The sequence below is a fragment of the Asparagus officinalis genome, chromosome 8 (assembly GCF_001876935.1).
Source record: "Asparagus officinalis chromosome 8, Aspof.V1, whole genome shotgun sequence".
Taxonomy (NCBI): domain Eukaryota; kingdom Viridiplantae; phylum Streptophyta; class Magnoliopsida; order Asparagales; family Asparagaceae; genus Asparagus; species Asparagus officinalis.
Window position 1 is genome coordinate 118,542,012 of NC_033801.1, and position 11,166 is coordinate 118,553,177.

Consider the following 11,166-nt stretch of genomic DNA (forward strand, 5'->3'; position numbering starts at 1 on the left):
ACAAAGAATAGGGGGCTAATACCGGAATAACCCATTGGAAAGTCCAGCTGTAGGCAACTCGTCTGTCCACCTCCCTGTACCGTACCATCCTCCTCTCACCCGATCTTCCAACCTCCCTCACTCTGCCCCCTCCCTCTTCTTAAGACCCAAGAAACCCAAACCTTCCTCTTTTTTTACAACCAACCCCCTTTCTCTTCTCGATCCAGACCGAGAAACCCAAAACAATCTTCTAATTTTGCAGAACGAGGACAGAGTCGAACGATGAGCAGCATCGGCACCGGCTACGATCTCTCTGTCACTACCTTCTCGCCCGATGGCCGCGTGTTTCAGATCGAGTACGCCGCCAAGGCTGTCGACAACAGCGGGTGCGTTTTCTTGCATTTTAGTACCCTATCTTTTCGCAAATTTGCATTTTCAAACTAAAGGTGATGTTTTCTTAATTGCAGGACCGTGATTGGGATCAAGTGCAAAGATGGGATCGTGCTGGTAATTTTCGTTATTATTATTATTATTATTTGGTGGGTTAGGGTTAGGGTTTAGGAGTTTGATGAGGATTTTTTTTGGGGGTATCTAGGGAGTGGAGAAGCTGATCACATCGAAGATGATGCTGCCGGGATCCAATCGGAGGATTCATTTGATTTCTAATTTTTGGAACCTTTGGTGATGGTAAAAAAGTTGTTTTTTTTTCTTTCAAAGATCAGCTGAAACAGAATCCGTCAATATATTTGGAAAAGATTGTGATATATATGGGATAATTAAGTCATTATGGAACATTGCCCAGTGTTTCTACAGTGAAATTTCACTTATGAAGGATATTTAATAACATGTTATCTTGACGTGTATTCATGCTAAGGATTTAAAATATTCGGAGTTAGAAATTAATTATACGTCTCTTTGATTAGGGCATTTTGATTCATTCCATAGTTGTTTATTTGTAATTGCTTTTCATTTTTCAAGCGACTGAAGTAATTGAATGAATAATTGAAATCCGGTATAGACTCTAAACTGCTCATCCATGTTCATCATAGGCCAGGCTAACGAGATCCCTCAACAGTGTAATCTCTAATCTTACACGAGCTAATTGTTTTGGTTAGTCTTTTCTATGTGATATGGGGACGGTATGGGTGGGATGGATTAAAGGGAAATATGAGGATATGATGCCGAAGACTCTTTAAGGATATAAAAACACGACTTAGAATAAACAACGGATAAAGGGGTTAGCCGATCGATCCAGAAATACAGATATCAACATTTTAGATAGATATGATGAATCACCACTCCAAGGACCCCAACTTGGTGATATAGATAAACACTCATAGTCAATGCAATCCACCAATGAAATGTAGAGTAAACACAAATCAGAAAGCTTAACTATGATCAAACTCAGCACATACTGATTTCCATAAGATATCTAAGATATACATATGCTTGAAACAATCCTTCAAGCATGAGAATTTCAAAATTCTAGCGGACAATTAAATGATATCGAAATACTAAAAGACATGTTTGACTAAGTTAATATCCTAGAAAACATAAAAGTCAATGCAGTCTAGATTGACCATCTCTCAGTATTCTGCATATAGCTTTCTCCAGTGAACTCTAATTCATGCACAACCAGTTTCATTTGAAAATAGCTTCATTCATCTTTCTAATACTTCAAATGGAGAGTCAACTGGAGTCTTCCAGGAGAAGTTATGGCTAAAATAATCAAGGCCATGTGCGCAATCCAGAGAATCTGAAAATGAAGTTTCTTTTTTTGTTTCCGCATCACTGTGTTTTTCTATTTGTGCCAATTTTTTTGACGTCCAAATTCTTGACAAGAGAATTCTACTAGTTTGCCTTATTTAGATTTTTTTGATACAATGATGCTCCTTTAAAGGATGCTTTTTATGTGATCTGCTTTGCTCCTTACTACCAGTATGCTTAGGGAGGGATACTCTTAAAAAATCCCGAACATTGTCCCTGATTTGTGCTTCCTGTGATATGCACCAGCTAGCGTTCAAATTATTTGAATTGAATTGCTTTTCTGAAGCAGGGAGCATTAGGAGGCAATATTCATATAGTGAAAGTTCTTAATCCTTTTTCCTTGATTATCTCCTTCCTTCGAATGTAATAATTTTGAAAGTATGACCACTTAGTCTCACAAATAATAAGGAACCACCAAGATTATAAAGTTCGATAACCAGAGTAGAGTCCTAGTGATGTTTCTCTAGATTCATACACAAAACACTCAATTCAAAATATGAAGTGAAGAACTGATTGGATTGAGGGCAAGTCAGAGGAGTAAAAGGGTTCATGAGTTGGGTAGCATAAAACTTTTAAAAGAAGAAGAAGAAGAAGTAGACACTAAGTGACAGGATTTTTCTTTCTATTATATTTTTTGCATTGCTCAAATCTTTTCCCCCCCCTTCCTCTCATTCATTCTGCTGCAGCTATTGGATCAAATGGGATTAAAGTTGATAAGAATAGCATACCATCCAGTCATAAAATTAGAGCTTAGTCATGCTAGAAATCCATTTAAATCAAATACCGACAAGTTTTATATTTATTACAAGAAATTAAGCAATTATAGTCTAACTTGTTAGCTACAGCTGGATAATATAGGCCAAAATTGAAAAGCTCAAAGGTTGATGTACATTAACATGATCCTGGTTTCAACATGCACCTAATCGTTTGATTCCTGCATCAATGTCTCTTAAACTCAGTTCCCAATGCTAGCCTCTTTAAAGCTATGTGACTGTTTGGTTGTATGGTTGATGGTTTCTATAATATCTTTTCAATAACCGATTAGCATATCAATAACTATATGGCCATCAACTTTTACAAACATTCCTGTTATGTTATCTTGGAGAGCTGTCTATAACCATAGACCTCTTGGAAGGAGCCTTTGATTTCTTGTCATATGACTCACATCTGTAATGATGTCTCCTCTTGTAAATAAATGCCTTATCTGAGTTATCTCTCATATTATGTAGAATATTTTGTATGTTCATTTCCCGCTTATTTTATCTTCATTTTCTGGCTCTATCATAATAGGCTGTAGCTGGCCTAGCAGCAGATGGTAGACAGATTGTTGCGCGTGCAAAGTCTGAAGCAACTAACTTTGAAAAGTGAGCATCTTCAACTCTTGAACCCATACTAGTATACTTTTTTAAGATTAAGATAGTAACGTTGGGTTTTCTAACAGGACTTATGGCGAACCTATGCCAGTGAAAGAACTTGCAGACAGAGTAGCTAGTTATGTTCATCTCTGTACACTTTATTGGTGGTTACGGTGAGAATACTGATCGTACATTTTCGCTTCAGAAAAGAATTTATGAGATCAATCATTAGTGGTATTACCCTTTCACTTATAAACTAAAGGTGTCTTTATGTTGCAGACCTTTTGGCTGTGGAGTTATACTTGGAGGTTATGATAGAGATGGACCACAACTGTACATGGTGGAACCCTCAGGAGTTTCTTATGTGAGTAAACAATAAAGCATGATTCGCATAAGCTAAAGAGATGATGATTATTCCCAGGCTGTAATATTTTATTCTCAATATTGAAACATGTTCATGCGCACATGATTGCGTGTCTCGCTGTGCTGAAGCGACATGTAATATGCAATTAAGTCTGAGTTTGTTATGTACATGAACTCCAGGCATCATCTTTAAATATTCATCTACCTGTATTTAGGTTGTTAGTTACTTGTAATTTACATTCTTTATTTTATGGTGCATCCACAGAGGTACTTTGGTGCTGCAATTGGGAAGGGAAGACAGGCTGCCAAAACGTGAGTTTGTAATTATCTGTTTGCATATCATTGCGGTGATTATAGCTGTGACATGATAATATAAATAAAAGTTCACCTCATTTTTCTTGTTCATAGATCACTGCCTTTCAGATTATAGCTGTAATATGATATAACTTAAATGAAAATTTCATCTCACTTCTTGATGTCTGATCGGGTGAAAAGGATCAGAACTTAAGATGCATGTGATGCCGCATACACATGCGTACACATCAAAGCATCTGCCATGCAGTAAAATAACATTCAGCTGTCAGCTTGTCCATTTTTTTGTGTGTCCTACTATTCAATCATTTCTTCACAAGTATATGAGTAGAGATCTATATGCATTGTAATATAATATTTTATCACATTATATTGTACCTTTTGTAATTTAGCAAGGTACATATTGAAATTTATATTTATAGATCATAATTTGGAATCATGGCTTTCTAATTATTGGTGATACACAGGGAGATAGAGAAGCTTAAGCTCTCTGAAATGACTTGTAGAGAAGGTGTTATTGAAGTCGCCAAGATGTAAGTAACTCCAGTGCATTCATTATTTATTTGTATTTCTGGTTTCCCCCATCCATCCCTCCCTTAATTGTAAAAACCTGTCAGTTTCCTAATTGATGATATACTGCAATTGCCTAACTCCTATTACCTTGACAATTTTCACATTAATTTTCTTCTATCTTCCTCTTTTTCTCAATGTTTTCTGTCATGATTGTTTTACTAATCTTCATTGATATTTTCATTCTATGATGGTTGACGTTTTGCTTCTTTCGCTTTCTGGTTGTGATTTTTTCTTTACCATTACACTGTTCTAGTTCAGCTTCAATTTTCTTTCATTCTTTTCTTCTGCATCAGGTTTCATCATTAAAATTTTCTAAATATTGTTGAGCTTGGGTTGTTTTGGCATTCATGATATCCATTTGTGTACATGTGTGTGGTGCTCTCTCTCTCTCTCTCTCTCTCTCTCTCTCTCTCTCTCACATTGGGGTGGGGGTCGGTGGCAGTAGTTCCTTAACACATGCAAGTAGTTGTCTTAATAGCTTTAACTTTATCTCGCTGCTGCTTGATGCAAGTCCCTCTTTGTGTAGTACAAGATTCAGCAGTTCCTTATTTTTGGTAGTTGTGCAGGCAAGCTTTTGATACTATGAATTTCTTTTTTAGAACAACTAGTAAACTTTTATCTCGTTATTATTTGACATTAGCCTTGAAGAATCTGCCTTCTTCTCCAACTTTGAAATGGTTTGGAAAGATAATGTCTCCCTGTTCTTATTTACTACATATTAGTTTCCATCATATTTGCAATTTTTTTTAATTCGTGAAGTTTAATTCAGGAAAGAGTATAAATATATTTTTGCCGAAGGTTAGAAAATTTGACTAGCCAAAGAAACCTGATAACGGGAGCAGAAAAGGGATATCCTACTTTCTTTATTCATTTTAATTCTTTTTTAGCTATGATTTCTTTCCATATACTTTGTAGAATTTAGCCATTTACAATATCTTTTGGCATGCAGAATATATGGGGTACATGATGAGGCGAAGGACAAAGCCTTTGAGTTGGAACTCAGTTGGGTTTGTGATGAATCGAACCGCCAACATCAGAAGGTAAATCACTATTTTGATTGATTCCAAATACAGAATGTTGACCCAGGTTACTTGTATCTATAATTTGCTGTGACTCAGTTATGATGACATCACTAGCTGGTATGAGATTTCATAGGTTTTTTTAATCACAATGCACAAACACACATAATCCATTAACACAACTATCTCACTGTTTGTATATTGATGCTTTTAGAGGAAGATTCATGTAAGGGATTTTTAATCATCACAATGCACACCTACATGCACGTTGTATTGCACATAAGTACAACTATCTCAATGTTTGTATATTGATGCTTTTAGATATAAATTCGCATAAGGGAAAGGTTACTAACTGGAAGTTTTATTCAATGCTGATTTGTTGCTATGTAGACTTCTCTATTGCATTATCTGAATAAATGTTTCTTATAGTATCTTTGTTGAGCTCCTAGAGTGTAGTATTACCACCTTGTACTTCCTCTTCAGTTATTTTAGTTGTTTTTGTCCTTGTGTATTTGTAGATGACAGAGCTCTCTGTCATTTATAATTATAGTCCAGTTTGGAACTTTTAACTGCAAATTGACACCAAATATTATTTAGTAATTGTTTCATGTGCACTTAGTCTAATTATCTCTAAATGTGAATTCCTGTTTTTATTTGGACATCAGATGTACATTTTGTCCCTTTTCTTTGGAGAGGAAAAAAAAATCATATACCACTTATCCAGTTATGTGCCTTTGCTGGAGGCTTCTATAAAAATATGTAAAAATATAATTCTTTACACTAATGTGTAAAGTTCAGAAGCTCTTAGTTTACTTTTCTTCAGCCACAGAGAAACAAAATGGATAGGCAGAGAAAATTGGCTGTACTAAGATTGGACACAAAATTGAGAACCTCTTGCTCAAAACAGGACCATAGGGGAGTTTAGGAGCCATTTTGAGTTATCCACTATGCCAATATATTAACTGATACACATTGACGCTACCCAAATTGCGTAGGGAGTTTTAAGTACTGAACACTGTAGATGTAAAGGCAAAGATATCAGAACTTTGTACATAATGCCTAATAGAAGTGCAACTATGTACTCAGTTTGTGCCATGACACCATTATCTCCCACGTGATGCAAAGCTGACACTTTAATTTTCTTAAAATGTTGTATAGTGTATTGGTACTTATACGTTATTGCTTGGGGTTGCATAAAACTAAATCTTGATGACATCTTGGTTAGCATTTGTTACTTCTAAATTATCACTGCTAATAGCCCTTCGGTTAACAGTGAAGTTTACCGAAAACATTTAATGGATATGATTAGACTAGTCGCGGTAGAATTGGGTATTTCTTTTCAGTAAGCCATTCAAATAGAAAATACCTACCTATGCTACTAAGGTCCTGAAAATTACCCTTTTAATCATGAGGACCATGAGATGACAGCTAAACTATTTACCATTGTAAAATGAATGTACATGCTTTTGGTACAGTGGATTTTGTCTGAATTTGCTCATAGTTATTGGGTCTCATCACCTTTGATTGTAGCACACTTTTCTCTATAATAGATGAAAAAAGTACATTACTTTTTATTGTATTTTGAAATCCACAGGTTCCAGATGCTCTCCTAGAGGAAGCTAAGGCAGCTGCGAAAGCAGCACTAGAGGAGATGGATGCAGACTAAGGAGCTCAGATATCTTATTTTGTTAGTTTCGTTTCGATTGAGAATTATCAATGAGCCTTTGTCTATCATTGCTTAAAACTTAAAAAATAGTGTACCTTAATGATGGACGGGGGTTATGGAGGAAAAGTAATAGTTGCGTGTGGTCTTTGTTATCCAACATTGACTGGAATCTGAATTTTCTTGCACTTTTTCACCTGTATTCATCACTTACATTTGTTTTATCGGGGATTCTGCAATTTGAAATCGTACACAGTGATGCAGTGCTTTTCAGTTAAAATGTCCAGCATTTATTTTGTTCATGATGCCTTTTTTTCTTTTAATCCTCTTTGCTCTGGTGTTTAAAGAAGGATGTTTCTTATATTTATAGTACCTGAAGTATTTTACTGGTTCATTGGCATTTGATCCTTGAACCAAGAACTTACATACGATAACCACAGCAATCTCTTTATGAATACTGAAAGGGTTTATTTTGAATAGACCCTCTGTAGACTCGATGTTCTGAAACTTATGATCCCTCTAGTTCAATTTTTGCAGTGGACCTCCGGATTGAATTTTTGTGACTTGTTTATAGTGGCTGAAAATTTGACAGATACTATGTCTGGTTGCTTACCAAGACTTTCCGAGTGCAAAAGAGTCGAAAGAATTCAGGCAGGAGTCTATTCACAAAATTAAAACCTGAGAGGTGGTAAGTTCAGAACAACGATACCACCGGGTGCCAATCTGCTTATATATTTCAGTGACTTCATTGGGCTGGAAGAACTTCTATATGAATTTGCCTGTAAATGAATGGATTTGGAGGGAAAAGGGAATGTGAGTGGCCTATACGCGGAGGTTCTTGAGACCACATCATACTTCAGTTAAAAATAATCCTCGAAGTTTTCCCCCCTTTTCCTCTTCAGTTACTGAATCAACTCTTCAGGTAGAGCAATGAATAGGGATGGCCTAATTCTATTACAGAAACTGGATATATCACTCTTATATGTTACAAGTTAATGTACATAAAAAATTTTACGGAGAGAGGAAAATTGCTTCATTAAACAGTGTTGAGGAGAAATTAGAGGAAAATTGCTTCATTACACAGTGTTGAGGGTGAGCCTTGGCGTATCAGTAAGGTTGTTGCCTTGTGACCTGGAGGTCATGAGTTCAAATCCTGGAAATAGCCTTTTCGCATGCGGGGACCCTTTCTAGAGCCCATAATGGTGGGAGACTCGTGCACTGGGCTACCCTTTTGCTTCATTGCAGTGTTCTACTTCTTTTCCTATAGTTACCGCTTGCAACTGCCCTTGGAGTGAGATAAAAGTGCATGTCCATGCGCCCAAAGAGCTGGCTACAAGAGCTCTTCCCCTTTCTAACTTCTTCAGCATCCAAGAGACCAAAGGTCTGTTTACAGGTTAGAAATTTGTTATAATATTATTAATCAGCATCACAAGTGATATAGATTATTCAGTATAGCAAGAAAAAAGGTAGCCAAACGAATTTCTAGATTGACAGAAAGTGCATGGAGAAATCATAGAAAACAAGTAATAAGAGAGATTCTTTTTTAGAAAAAAAGATAAAAGAAGATTAGAAGAGCAAACAGAGACATCCAAGGGAAGGAAAGGAAAAGAAAGAAAAGGGAAAAATATAAATCATCTTTTAGTATTAGAAAATCTCTTATCACTGCATATGATATTTTACACTTTTTACAAGAGAGAAATTTTTAAAATAGACCCATTTACAATTTTATTCTCCAAAATCAACTCATTCAAATTTATTTACAAAAATCAACCCAGTTCCGGCCACGTCAGCAACGCATAATGAAATGGGTCGATTTTAAAATAAGCGCTTCTTTTTAATTAGTCGGGGTTTCCAACACCAACTAATTAGACGCACATGTTAGTAGCGGGGGTTGAATTGCAGTTCCAAATAGTCACAGTTGCCAACCCCGGTTATTTAGAAGGTTAATTAACCGAGTTACTAATTAATCATGAGTTAGTAGTGGGGACTAAAATTGTAATTCAAAATAGTCACGGTTGCCAACCCCAACTATTTAGAAGATTAATTAACTGGATTACTAACTAGTCGGAATTGTCAACCCCGACTAAGTAGAAAAAAAATCTTTTGACCTAGTTAAAACTGGGTCGATTTTTGTGAATATGTTTGAAATGAGTCGATTTTGGTGAATAAAGTTATAAATGAGTCTTTTTTGAAAATTTGTCCTTTTTACAAGTTCAGGTTGTGTTGAATAAAGAATAGTAAATAGCAATTCATAGATCTATATATCATCTAAGAGGCTGTTTGGCTAATTTTCTAAAAAAAAGGAAAAAGAAATGTGCTCAAAATTTGATTTCCTTGTATTTCTATAAAATTTGTAGGAAAATTTTATAGAACTCAAAGAGTAGTATATTTCTTATTTTTTGTTATTTATTTGTTTGGTTCAAAGTATGAAAAAGTACCTAACTTTATAGAAAATACGTTGTTTTCTTTTTCTTTTGTTTGGATGGATATCACTTTATAGAAAATAAATTACTAACAATGCCCATAAGAAATCACATGGGGAATGATATTGGTGTACTTAACTATGTTTTAATACATGTATCAGATTTCTAGGCAATTTCCTCTCATTTGGAGAGGAAGTTGATTTCCATAAAACAACACATTTCCCCTACTTTATAGAAAACATTTCTATAAATTTTTTAAAACTAAACTTACTTTACGAAAATATACCTATTATTTATAAAAATGCCATTGTCAGGTGTTTTCTCAAAACTTTTTTATAAAATGGGTGAACCAAACACCCCCTAGGATGAAATTAGTGTTTATGCCTTCTAACTTGTAAGCTCTAGACAACAAGTAGCACGTGGTATGTCAAATACACTATAGTTAAAAATGTTCATAACTTCAACTTAATAGAAGAAAATATTCTCCCTGTTCTAACAGAGGACTGCTAGTGGCAGTCGCGTTGATAGCAGTCGTTCGGTTTCACCCCAAAAATCGGGGGTTGGGTTTGGGTTAAGGGCTAACCTAGCCCAACCCCATGTAGGGGAATTTCAGTCTCCCCGTCTACCACGATATGCGCAACTCGGAAGCCAACCTCAATAAATAAGATAGAACAACCACAATCAAGGAAAAAAACACCAAGATTTACGTAGTTCGGTCGACCAACTTCGACCTACGTCCACGAGACAACAATACGAGAAATTCACTATGTATCAGGGAGAACTACAAGAGGAACCACTCAACTCCCGTCTCTCAATCTCTTAACCTCACAAATATAATCAACTCTCACATTCTCTCCAAAGCTCACTCCTTGTAATCTTTTGTACGGATAAAGACTACGAAACCCCCCCTCTCTCTCTCATCTACTACATCTCTACTTTTTCTTCATGGTTTTTCTTCCACCAATAGAAGAATATATATAGAGAAACTAAAACCCTATTTCTAGCCTAACTTCCTAATTAGAATAGGATTCAAACTCCTAATCATGATAAAACCCAAACTCCTAATTATGATAGAACTCAAGCTCCTAATCATAATAGAACTCTAACCCTATCTAATTCTCATGAAGTTACACAAAGAATCAAAGACAAAATCCCAACAATCTCCACATTGGATTTGATTCCAAAACTCCCTTGAAGATATACCATCGTCGTCTTGAAACTTTGTCTCTTCCGCTAGAGTCTTCTATTTCTTTCGCACTTCAAATCAGAACACCCGCACTCCCAATTGGATGCCTTCATGATCCTCACTATCTTCTGCTTCGCCGTGACGCCTCCACCCCTCTTGTTGTCCTTGTGCTCCACCTGCATCGCTCGTCTCAAATCACATCGGTGCACCTCTCCTACTCTACACTACGAGCCGGATGCCTCTATCTCCTCCATTACTTGGCTTAAACTGAATATGAGCGCTCACCATCTTCAAGTCCAACGCCACCATCTTCATCTCCATGTGTGTTACTCGGTCGTGCCCGCTTGTAAGCTCCACCTAATCTGACATTGTCCTCCTCGAGTATACACACCAACCAACTCGTGCTCCTCATCTGCCATCAGATTTGTCTTGCCGTTAGTGAAATATCAAACTTCGGGCCCGAAGAAGTCATCATCCTCTAACCAAAATTCAAATCAGTCACCGTAGAGTTTGAATTTGATGAAAC

The 11,166-nt window shown here is 36.2% G+C and overlaps 2 protein-coding genes across 3 annotated transcripts in view; one reads left to right on the top strand and one right to left on the bottom strand.

Moving 5' to 3' along the window:
• Positions 87-7,311, top strand: LOC109820146 (proteasome subunit alpha type-3-like). The gene is made up of 11 exons (XM_020386243.1): positions 87-365; positions 447-486; positions 575-660; positions 2,496-2,499; positions 3,037-3,110; positions 3,188-3,274; positions 3,381-3,465; positions 3,730-3,776; positions 4,244-4,309; positions 5,299-5,389; positions 6,963-7,311. Exons 1-11 carry the CDS (start codon positions 262-264, stop codon positions 7,032-7,034), a joined length of 756 nt encoding a protein of 251 aa, XP_020241832.1. The 5' UTR covers positions 87-261; the 3' UTR covers positions 7,035-7,311.
• The window catches only part of LOC109820211 (probable aquaporin SIP2-1), a 9,000-nt gene continuing 5,767 nt past the window's right edge, over positions 7,934-11,166 (bottom strand). For both annotated transcript variants that reach the window (XM_020386318.1, XM_020386317.1), the window contains exon 4: positions 7,934-8,414. In XM_020386318.1, the coding sequence (XP_020241907.1) occupies positions 8,268-8,414 (147 nt within the window). In that variant the 3' untranslated portion in view covers positions 7,934-8,267. The remainder of the gene's footprint in view (positions 8,415-11,166) is intronic.